This window comes from Babylonia areolata, chromosome 5, assembly GCF_041734735.1.
Source record: "Babylonia areolata isolate BAREFJ2019XMU chromosome 5, ASM4173473v1, whole genome shotgun sequence".
Taxonomy (NCBI): domain Eukaryota; kingdom Metazoa; phylum Mollusca; class Gastropoda; order Neogastropoda; family Buccinidae; genus Babylonia; species Babylonia areolata.
Genome location: NC_134880.1, coordinates 6,096,741 through 6,109,240, shown reverse-complemented (window position 1 = coordinate 6,109,240; position 12,500 = coordinate 6,096,741). Strand labels below are relative to the sequence as shown.

Here is a 12,500-nt window from a genome sequence, read left to right as displayed (position 1 = left end):
CCCCATATGGCAAGTGATACAGAGACACCAGTCATAGTTAAGTGGTGTTCTCAGTCACATAGTTTAGTGGTGTTCTCAGTCACATAGTTTAGTGGTGTTCTCAATCACATAGTTAAGTGGTATTCTCAGTCACATAGTTTAGTGGTGTTCTCAAACACAGCGGGAAAAATCACAGTGATTCATAGACACCAGTCATAGTTTAGTGGTGTTCTCAATCACATAGTTTAGTGGTGTTCTCAGTCACATAGTGGTGTTCTCAGTCACATAGTTTAGTGGTGTTCTCAGTCACATAGTCAAGTGGTGTTCTCAGTCATATTGGGAAAAAAACACAGTGATCTATAGACACCTGTCATAGTTTAGTGGTGTTCTCAGTCACATAGTTTAGTGGTGTTCTCAATCACATAGTTAAGTGCTGTTCTCAGTCATATAGTTTAGTGGTGTTCTCAGACACAGTGGGGAAAAAACATAGTGATCCAGAGACACATGTCATAGTTTAGTGGTGTTCTCAGTCACATAGTTTAGTGGTGTTCTCAGTCACATAGTCAAGTGGTGTTCTCAGTCACATAGTTTAGTAGTGTTCTCAGTCACATAGTTTAGTAGTGTTCTCGTTCACATAGTTTAGTGGTGTTCTCAGTCACATGGTTTAGTGGTGTTCTCGTTCACATAGTTTAGTAGTGTTCTCGTTTACATAGTTTAGTGGTGTTCTCAGTCACATAGTCAAGTGGTGTTCTCAGTCACATAGTCAAGTGGTGTTCTCAGTCACATAGTTTAGTGGTGTTCTCAATCACATAGTTTAGTGGTGTTCTCAGTCACATAGTCAAGTGGTGTTCTCAGTCACATAGTTTAGTGGTGTTCTCAGTCACATAGTTTAGTAGTGTTCTCGTTCACATAGTTTAGTGGTGTTCTCAGTCACATGGTTTAGTAGTGTTCTCGTTTACATAGTTTAGTGGTGTTCTCAGTCACATAGTTTAGTAGTGTTCTCGTAAACATAGTCAAGTGGTGTTCTCAGCCACATAGCTTAGTGGTGTTCTCAGTCACATAGTTTATTGGTGCTTTCAGTCACAGCGGGAAAAATCACAGTGATCCAGAGACACATGTCATAGTTTAGTGGTGTTCTCAGTCACAGTGGGGAAAAAAAACAACATAGTGATCTAGAGACACATGTCATAGTTTAGTGGTGTTCTCAGTCACAGTGGGGAAAAAACAACAACATAGTGATCTAGAGACACATGTCATAGTTTAGTGGTGTTCTCAGTCACATAGTTTAGTGGTGTTCTCAGTCACAGTGGGGAAAAAAAAAACACATAGTGATCCAGAGACACATGTCATAGTTTAGTGGTGTTCTCAGTCACAGTGGGGAAAAAAAACAACATAGTGATCCAGAGACACATGTCATAGTTTAGTGGTGTTCTCAGTCACATAGTTTAGTGGTGTTCTCAGTCACATAGTTTAGTGGTGTTCTCAGTCACAACAGCAAAAACACCGGTAGATGACTTCCCAAAGCTGCCCATGAGGGATAAAGTAATATCCTGCGTTCTGTTGTGTGTTGTTGTCACATGACTGAGGTAGTGTTGTGTGTTGTGTTGTTGTCACATGACTGATGTAGTGCTGTGTGTTGTGTTGTTGTCACATGACTGATGTAGTGCTGTGTGTTGTTGTCACATGACTGATGTAGTGCTGTGTGTTGTTGTCACATGACTGATGTAGTGCTGTGTGTTGTGTTGTTGTCACATGACTGATGTAGTGCTGTGTGTTGTTGTCACATGACTGATGTAGTGCTGTGTGTTGTGTTGTTGTCACATGACTGATGTAGTGCTGTGTGTTGTTGTCACATGACTGATGCAGTGCTGTGTGTTGTCACATGACTGATGTAGTGCTGTGTGTTGTTGTCACATGACTGATGTAGTGCTGTGTGTTGTGTTGTCACATGACTGATGTAGTGCTGTGTGTTGTGTTGTTGTCACATGACTGATGTAGTGCTGTGTGTTGTTGTCACATGACTGATGTAGTGCTGTGTGTTGTGTTGTTGTCACATGACTGATGTAGTGCTGTGTGTTGTTGTCACATGACTGATGCAGTGCTGTGTGTTGTGTTGTTGTCGCATGACTGATGTAGTGCTGTGTGTTATTGTCACATGACTGATGTAGTGCTGTGTGTTGTTGTCACATGACTGATGTAGTGCTGTGTGCTGTTGTCACATGACTGATGTAGTGCTGTGTGTTGTTGTCACATGACTGAGGTAGTGCTGTGTGTTGTGTTGTTGTCACATGACTGATGTAGTGTTGTGTGTTGTTGTCACATGACTGATGTAGTGCTGTGTGTTGTTGTCACATGACTGGCGTAGTGCTGTGTTGTTGTCACATGACTGATGAAGTGCTGTGTTGTTGTCACATGACTGAGGTAGTGCTGTGTGTTGCTGTCACATGACTGATGTAGTGCTATGTGTTGTGTTGTTGTAACATGACTGATGTAGTGCTGTGTGCTGTGTTGTTGTCACATGACTGATGTAGTGTTGTGTGTTGTTGTCACATGACTGATGAAGTGCTGTGTGTTGTTGTCACATGACTGATGTAGTGCTGTGTGTTGTTGTCACATGACTGATGTAGTGCTGTGTGTTGTTGTCACATGACTGATGTAGTGCTGTGTGTTGTTGTCACATGACTGATGTAGTGTTGTGTGTTGTGTTGTTGTCACATGACTGATGTAGTGCTGTGTGTTGTGTTGTTGTCACATGACTGATGTAGTGCTGTGTGTTGTTGTCACATGACTGATGTAGTGCTGTGTGTTGTTGTCACATGACTGATGTAGTGCTGTGTGTTGTGTTGTTGTCACATGACTGATGTAGTGCTGTGTGTTGTTGTCACATGACTGATGTAGTGCTGTGTGTTGTTGTCACATGACTGATGTAGTGCTGTGTGTTGTTGTCACATGACTGATGTAGTGCTGTGTGTTGTGTTGTTGCCACATGACTGATGTAGTGCTGTGTGTTGTCACATGACTGATGTAGTGCTGTGTGTTGTGTTGTTGTCACATGACTGATGTAATGTTGTGTTGTTGTGACATGACTGATGTAGTGCTGTGTGTTGTGTTGTTGTCACATGACTGATGAAGTGCTGTGTGTTGTTGTCACATGACTGATGCACTGTTGTGTGATGTGTGTTGTCACATGACTGATACAGTGCTGCGTGTTGTTGTCACATGACTGATGTAGTGCTGTGTGTTGTGTTGTTGTCACATGACTGATACAGTGCTGTGTGATGTGTGTTGTCACATGACTGATGCAGTGCTGTGTGATGTGTGTTGTCACATGACTGATACAGTGCTGTGTGATGTGTGTTGTCACATGACTGATGCAGTGCTGTGTGATGTGTGTTGTCACATGACTGATGCAGTGCTGTGTGATGTGTGTTGTCACATGACTGATGTAGTGCTGTGTGATGTTGTCACATGACTGATGTAGTGCTGTGTGTTGTGTTGTTGTCACATGACTGATGTAGTGCTGTGTGTTGTTGTCACATGACTGATACAGTGCTGTGTGATGTGTGTTGTCACATGACTGATGCAGTGCTGTGTGTTGTGTCCACAGCTGAGCGCCCTGCAGGGTTACTGTCGTGAAGCCAGTCTCTACTGTGCCGCACAGGGTCAGGCAGGTCAGTGTCTGTGGACTGCACTGTCTTGTCGTGTCGTTTTTTGTCGTGTTGTGTCATGCCGTGTCGTGTTTCTCGTATCTTATCGTGTGTCGTGTGTCGTATCGTGTTTCGTGTCTTGCGTCGTGCCGTGTTGTGCCATGTCGTGTTTCCTGAACCGTGTCGCGTCGCGTCGTGTCGTGTCGTGTCGTGTAGTATAGTATAGTATCGTGTTGTGTCGTGTCGTGTCGTGTCGTGTCGCGTCGTGTAGCGTCGCGTCGTGTCGCGTCGCGTCGTGTCGTGTCGTGTCGTGTCGTGTCGTGTCGTGTCGTGTCGTATCGTATCATGTCGCGTGTTGTCGTATTGTATCGTGTCGTGTAGTGTTGTTTCGCGTCGCATTATGTCGTGTCGTGTCGTGTCGTGTCGTTTCGCGTCGCGTTATGTCGTGTCGTGTCGTGTCGTGTCGTGAAGTTTCGCATCGTGTTGTGTTGTGTCGGATCGTGTCTGAGCTTGTTTCGAATCCCGCTTTCGCCCTTTCTCCCATGTATGACTGTAAAATCAACCTCACGCCATTCGGATGAGACGATTAACCGAAGTCCCGTATACAGCTTGCAGTCGGCGCGCTGAAAATTAATTAGAACCATTGACAACGTAAGTGTTGTCATCTGGTAAGACTCTATGAAATCCATTCTGATAGGCACGCTCTCTCGCGCACACACACACACACACACACACACACACACACACACACACACACACACACACGCACGCACACATACACACGCGCGCGTGCACACACACACACACACACACACACACACACACACACACACACACACACACACACACACACACACACACACACACACACACACACACACACACATTGAGTGATGTCCTATGCTTCTTGTTTCAGGCCCCCCTGGTAAACCTGGAGACAAGGGAGACACAGGCAGTCCTGGTATGGTGTTGGTGATGATGGTGATGATGATGATGGTGGTGGTGGTGGTAATGGTGGTGATGATGATGATGATGGTGGTGGTTGTGATGGTGGTGATGATGACGGTGATGATGGTGGTGATGGTGGTGATGATGATGGTGATGATGGTGGTGATGGTGGTGATGATGATGATGATGATGATGATGATGATGATGATGATGATGATGATGATGATGATGATGATGATGATGGTTATGGTGGTAGTGATAATGAGGGTGTGGAAGGGGAGGAGGATGAAGAGGAGGAGGAAGATGTTGATCGTGATGGTGATGAGGCTGATGATGAGGATGAGGCCAATGATGATGATGATGGTGATGATCGGCTGACATCACCTGTGTTCCTGAGCACGTATATCACTGCTGACGTCAACTGTGTTGTTGAACACGTCCTTGTTGACGTTTCTTGTGATCTTGAGCAATTACTTGACTGTGGTATTAGGTACGTTTGTGTAATGTTGTTACTTGTGTTGTACAGGTATGACTTCTGACGTCACCTGTGTTGTACAGATATGACTGTTGACGTCACCTGTGTTGTACAAGTATGCATGTTGACGTCACCTATATGGTACAGGTATGACTACTGACGTCACCTGTGTTATACAAGTATGCTTGTTGACATCACCTATGCGGTACAGGTATGACTACAGACGTCACATGTGTTATGACTGTTTATGTCACCTATGTGGTAGAGGTATGGCTACTGGCATCACCTGTGTTGTACAGGTATGACTGTTGACGTCACCTATGTTGTACAGGTATGACTGTTGATGTCACCTGTGTTGTACAGGTATGACTGTTGACGTCACCTGTGTTGTACAGGTATGACTGTTGACGTCGCCTATGTTGTACAGGTATCATTGTTGATGTCACCTGTGTTGTACAGGTATGACTGTTGACGTCACCTATGTTGTACAGGTATGACTGTTGATGTTACCTGTGTTGTACAGGTATGACTGTTGACGTCACCTATGTTGTACAGGTATGACTGTTGATGTTACCTGTGTTGTACAGGTATGACTGTTGATGTTACCTGTGTTGTACAGGTATGACTGTTGATGTTACCTGTGTTGTACAGGTATGACTGTTGATGTCACCTGTGTTGTACTGGTATCACTGTTGATGTCACCTGTGTTGTACAGGTATGACTGTTGATGTCACCTGTGTTGTACAGATTTCACTGTTTACATCACCTGTGTGGTACAGGTATGACTGTTGCCATCACCTGTGTTGTACAGTTATGACTGTTGATTTCACATGTGTTGTACAGGTATGACTGTTGATGTCACCTGTGTTGTACAGATATCACTGTTTACATCACCTGTGTGGTACAGGTATGACTGTTGTTGTCACCTGTGTTGTTCAGATATCACTGTTTACATCACCTGTTTGGTACAGGTATCACTGTTGACATCACCTGTTTGGTACAGGTATCACTGTTGACATCACCTGTGTGGTACAGGTATCACTGTTGATGTCACCTGTGTGGTACAGGTATCACTGTTGCCATCACCTGTGTGGTACAGGTATCACTGTTGACATCACCTGTGTGGTACAGGTATCACTGTTGACATCACCTGTGTGGTACAGGTATCACTGTTGTCATCACCTGTGTGGTACAGGTATCACTGTTGACATCACCTGTGTTGTTCATCACCTGTGTGGTACAGGTATCACTGTTGCCATCACCTGTGTGGTACAGGTATCACTGTTGCCATCACCTGTGTGGTACAGGTATCACTGTTTACATCACCTGTGTGGTACAGGTATCACTGTTGATGTCACCTGTGTTGTTCATCACCTGTGTGGTACAGGTATCACTGTTGCCATCACCTGTGTGGTACAGGTATCACTGTTGCCATCACCTGTGTGGTACAGGTATCACTGTTGCCATCACCTGTGTGGTACAGGTATCACTGTTTACATCACCTGTGTGGTACAGGTATCACTGTTGACATCACCTGTGTGGTACAGGTATCACTGTTGACATCACCTGTGTGGTACAGGTATCACTGTTGATGTCACCTGTGTGGTACAGGTATGACTGTTGATGTCACCTGTGTTGTTCAGATATCACTGTTTACATCACCTGTTTGGTACAGGTATCACTGTTGACATCACCTGTGTGGTACAGGTATCACTGTTGACATCACCTGTGTGGTACAGGTATCACTGTTGTCATCACCTGTGTGGTACAGGTATCACTGTTGACATCACCTGTGTTGTTCATCACCTGTGTGGTACAGGTATCACTGTTGCCATCACCTGTGTGGTACAGGTATCACTGTTTACATCACCTGTGTGGTACAGGTATCACTGTTGATGTCACCTGTGTTGTTCATCACCTGTGTGGTACAGGTATCACTGTTGATGTCACCTGTGTTGTTCATCACCTGTGTGGTACAGGTATCACTGTTGCCATCACCTGTGTGGTACAGGTATCACTGTTGCCATCACCTGTGTGGTACAGGTATCACTGTTTACATCACCTGTGTGGTACAGGTATGACTGTTGACATCACCTGTGTGGTACAGGTATGACTGTTGACATCACCTTTGTGGTACAGGTATGACTGTTGACATCACCTTTGTGGTACAGGTATGACTGTTGATGTCACCTGTGTTGCACAGGTATGACTACATGCGTCATTTACGTGGTACAGGTACGACTACTGACGTCACCTGTGTTGTACAGGTATGCCAGGGGCCACAGGTCCCAAGGGAGACAAAGGTGACCCATCTGACCCATTGTTGGTGGCCCAGAATTTAGGCAGTATGGACAGCATGCGTGGACCACCTGGCCCTAAAGGTACACGTGTAGTCAATGTGTGTGTGTGTGTGTGTGTGTGTGTGTGTGTGTGTGTGTGTGTGTGTGTGTGTGTGTGTGTGTGTGAGCCTGTAAAAGCGTCGATTTGTGCATTCCAGTATGTCTTTGTGCAAATATGAATCATGCTGTGTTGTCATGTCTGAGGCGACGATTTTCTGTGCAGGTTTCTGAAAGATATAGGAGAAATAATACACGGTATCTGTGACATGTTACAAGTAAGCACGTGAATCAATCTATAAATCAACGACAAATAGATAAGACTGAAAGAAACACTGATGCAATGAAGATGAACTGTGTACCAGGGGAGAGGGGGGAGAAGGGAGAGCCGGGGGAGAGAGGTAACATGGGACCCCCAGGACCTAACGGCAGACCCGGCATGCCGGGAAGGGACGGCACCAAAGGTTAGTGCGCATGCGCCGCTACAGGCCTTTGTTAAAGGCTCATTTACACATTCCTTTTTGTGATGTCTCATTTTGACATTTCGACGAATGCATGATGATTTTTATAATCTAATATTCCACACTGTTTTTCACCATGACTTGAAATGCATATTGTTGATAACTAATAACCGATGACTCCCACTGTATCGCAATGGTGCATGACTGAAAAAAATAATTTGGCATGTATCTATCATGATACACAGCACACAGCTATTTACATGATTTGAAACATGATTATTGAAAAATGACATAACAAACAACTGTTCAGTTACACAAAACGTGCAGTTGTTACAACAGATGAGGCATAGAACTGTCAAAACACATGACATACAACCAGAGTCATCCAGAAATTAATTATGTGTCTGAAGAACTTCAGCTAAAAGCCTACAAATTCGGTGAATCATATATAACTCTTTATCGCTGTCTTCATACTTTTGACATCTATGTTCTTCAAACCTTTGGCATCTATGTTCTTCATACCTTTGACATCTGTGTTGTTTCAGTTTCTGTTTCAGTTTCTCAGAGAGGCGTCTCTGCGTTCAGGCAAAGCCATACACGCAACACTACGTCTGCTAGGCAGATGCCCGACCAGAAGCATAACCCAAACAACACGCTTAGTCAGGCCTTGAGTGCATGCATATATATTTGGATACCTATCAGAGTTTTATATTCATAATATTGCCGGAGTTCACCACAGATTTGCCATGGGTTCTTTAACAGTGCTCCAAGTACGTGCTGCACACGGGACCTCGGTTTGTTGTGTCATCCGAACGACGAGCTCAGTTTGATTTTCCAGCCAAACTTGGGAGAAAGGGCGAGAGCGGGATTCGAACCCAGACCCTCGCGGACTCTGTATTGGCAGACGAGTGTCTTAACCATTCTGCCGACTTCCTCCTTTTTGATGTTATTGTTGTTGTTGTTGTTCGTTTTTCTTTTGTTTGTTCAAAAGCTGGTATGTTCGGTACAACCTTCTACCTTATTAGGGTATTAGATACCTGAAGACAAACACGACACTGTCATTATTGTATTGTTTTGTATTGTGTTACACTTTTGTCGAAACACACGCACGCACACGCACACACACACACACACACACACACACACACACACACACACACACACACACACACACACACACACACACACACACACAATTGAGTGATGCCCTGTGCTGACATTTACGTCTAAATATCACTCAAAATCAAAAGACGTTAAATCAAAGAAAGAATACACACACACGTGCGCGCGCGCGCGCATACATACACACACACCCCAACCCACCTATCCCCACACCACAACCATCACTAACATTCGGCTGTGCAGCTCCCCCCACTCCCCCATTCCACCCCCTCCATTTCCTCCATTCCCCACACCACCTATCACCACCCCCACCCCCTACCACCTCTTCCACACACCACCCCTAACCCCATCTCCACACCCCCTCACCCCCACACCACTCCCACCCCCCTCTCCACACCCACCCACCCACAACCCCCCCTGACCACAACACACACACACACACCCTATCCCCCTCTCCACACACCCCCACATCACCCCATCCCCCTCTCCACACCCCCCACATCACCCCACCCCCCTCTCCACACACACCCACAACACCCCTACCCCCCACATCACACCATCCCCCTCTCCACACACACCCACAACACCCCTACCCCCACATCACCCCATCACCCTCTCCACACACCCACACAACACCCCTACCCCCCACATCACTCCATCCCTCTCTCCACACACCCACACAACACCCCTACCCCCCACATCACCCCATCCCCCTCTTCACACACCCCCACAACACCCCTACCCCCCACATCACTCCATCCCCCTCTCCACACACCCACACAACACCCCTACCACCCACATCACCCCATCCCCCTCTCCACACACCCACACAACACCCCTACCCCCCACATCACCCCATCCCCATCTCCACACACACCCACAACACCCCACCCCCCACATCACCCCATCCCCCTCTTCACACACACCCACAACACCCCTACCCCCCACATCACCCCATCCCCCTCTTCACACACCCCCACAACACACCTACCCCCCACATCACTCCATCCCCATCCCCACACACCCCCACCACACCCATTCCCCCACATCACTCCATCCCCCTCTCCACACACCCACACAACACCCCTACCCCCCACATCACTCCATACCTCTCTCCACACACCCACACAACACCCCTAACCCCCACATCACTCCATACCTCTCTCCACACACCCACACAACACCCCTAACCCCCACATCACCCCAATCTCTCCACACACACCCACAACACCCCTACCACCCACATCACCCCATCTCCCTCTCCACACTCCCCAACAACACCCCTACCCCCCACATCACTCCATCCCCCTCTCCACACTCCCCCACAACACCTCTACCCCCCACATCACCCCAATCTCTCCACACACCTACGCACCTCACTTCTGAACACCACGGGGATTTGTTTGTTTTGTTTGTTTTTTGTTCTGTCTGGTGACGCTTTCAGCAACTCCCTCTCTTTGTCTCTTTGTCTCTCTGTCTCTTTGTCTCTCTCTGTCTTCATCTGTATCTTTCTGTGTGTCTTTCTCTCTCTCTCTCTCTCTCTCTCTCTCTCTCTCTCTCTCTCTCTCTGTCTGTTTCTCTCTGTGCCCTTCTCTCTCTCACACACACACTGTGCCCCTCACACATTGATAGCGGTGAACGCTGTGTTCTGTGCATGCTGCAATGCGATGTGAACTCCTACTGCTGCTGCTGCTGCTGCTGACGGCTGTTCTTCACTGACTGTGCTGTGTGCACTGTGTGTCTCTCTCCCCCCTGTCCCTGTGTCACTGGGGTCCTCAGGCCAGAAGGGACAGCCTGGGCAGAGTGGGGAGAAAGGCATGAGAGGCCTGATTGGCTTTCCTGGCATTAAAGGCGAGAATCCTCCCGCCACCTTCCTACCTAACAAACACCGCCAACTCCACCTCCTCCCACACACCCAAACCTGCCTCCTCCCTCCCCACCTCTCTCTCTCTCTCTCTCTCTTTCTCTCACCCTCTCTCTCTGTCTGTCTGTCTCTGTCTCTCCCGCCCCTATCCACCCCTCCCCCCAAGCCTCCCTCCCTCTCCTTGTTATGTGGACTGTCTCCATGTGTCTGTCTCCTTTTCAGCGCTGGCCACTGACCCCCCCCCCCTCTCTCTCTCTCTCTCTCTCTCTCTCTCAGTTCAAAGTCGTGTCCCCTTTTCCTCACTGCCTTATTGGCATTGGTTTACCTCCCTTCTTGGTTTTTTACTGTCTGCTTTTGGGGTTTTGGTTTTTCTCTTCCACGCCCCTCCCCCCCCCCACGCCCCCCCCCCACCCCATTCCCTTTTTTTTTTTTTTTGCTCTTTTTTTTTGTCTGTTCTGGGGTTTGTTTTTTTCCTCCCTCCTTTTCTTTTTTCTTTTTTTTTTTTTTTACTGCCTTTTATTAGGTTTGTTTTTCTCCCCCTTTTTTTTTACACGCTTTTTTTTTTCTGCGTCTTTGTTCTGTGCACGTTGTTGTTGGGTTCTGGTTCTTGTTGTTTCTCTGGGTGTTCGGGTGTCTTTTGTTCTTTCTGTCCTTTGTCTCCTGTTCGTCTTTTCTCTTTTTTTTTCTTTTCTTTTTGTTGTTGTTGTTGTTGTTGTTGGTCTTTTCTTTTTTTCCTTGTCTTGTCTTTCAACTCTTCGTCTTCCCTGCATCTACGTTTCTGAATCCTTTGTCTGTCTTCCTTCATTGCTTGTTGTTTCTGTTTCCTTTGTTTTTTTTCTTCCTTCGATGTTCGTTGTTTCTGAATCCTTTGTTTTTCTTCCTTCATTGCTTGTTGTTTCTGAATCCTTTGTCTGTCTTCCTTCATTGCTTGTTGTTTCTGAATCCTTTGTTTTTCTTCCTTCATTGCTTGTTGTTTTTGTTTCCTATGTTTTTCTTCCTTCATTGCTTGTTGTTTCTCAATCCTTTGTCTTTCTGTCTTCCTTCATTGCTTGTTGTTTCTGAATCCTTTGTTTTTCTGTCTTCCTTCATTGCTTGTTGTTTCTGAATCCTTTGTTTTTCTTCCTTCATTGCGTGTTGTTTCTGAATCCTTTGTCTGTCTTCCTTCATTGCTTGTTGTTTCTGAATCCTTTGTCTTTCTGTCTTCCTTCGTTGCTTGTTGTTTCTGAATCCTTTGGTTTTTTTCTTCCTTCGTTGCTCGTTGTTTCTGAATCCTTTATTCTTCTTCTTCATTTGCTTGTTGTTTCTGAATCCTTTATCTGTCTTTCTTCGTTGATTGCTCGTTGTTTCTGAATCCTTTGTTTTTTTTCTTCCTTCGTTGCTTGTTGTTTCTGAATCCTTTGTTTTTCTTCTTCATTGTTTGTTGTGTCTGAATCCTTTGTCTGTCTTCCTTCATTGCGTGTTGTGTCTGAATCCTTTGTCTGTCTTCCTTCATTGTTTGTTGTGTCTGAATCCTTTGTTTTTCTTCCTTCATTGCTCGTTGTTTCTGAATCCTTTGTTTTTCTTCTTTGCTCGTTGTTTCTGAATCCTTTGTCTTTATGTCTTCCTTCATTGCTCGTTGTTTCTGAATCCTTTGTCTTTCTGTCTTCCTTCGTTGCTTGTTGTTTCTGA

General features: G+C 46.0%; 1 protein-coding gene across 1 annotated transcript in view; it reads left to right on the top strand.

Moving 5' to 3' along the window:
- Positions 1-12,500, top strand: part of LOC143281890 (uncharacterized) — a 256,000-nt gene that overhangs the window by 192,877 nt on the left and 50,623 nt on the right. The window contains exons 3-6 of the mRNA XM_076587167.1: positions 3,587-3,650; positions 4,543-4,587; positions 7,317-7,430; positions 7,751-7,849. Coding sequence (XP_076443282.1) covers positions 3,587-3,650; positions 4,543-4,587; positions 7,317-7,430; positions 7,751-7,849 — 322 coding nt within the window. The remainder of the gene's footprint in view (positions 1-3,586; positions 3,651-4,542; positions 4,588-7,316; positions 7,431-7,750; positions 7,850-12,500) is intronic.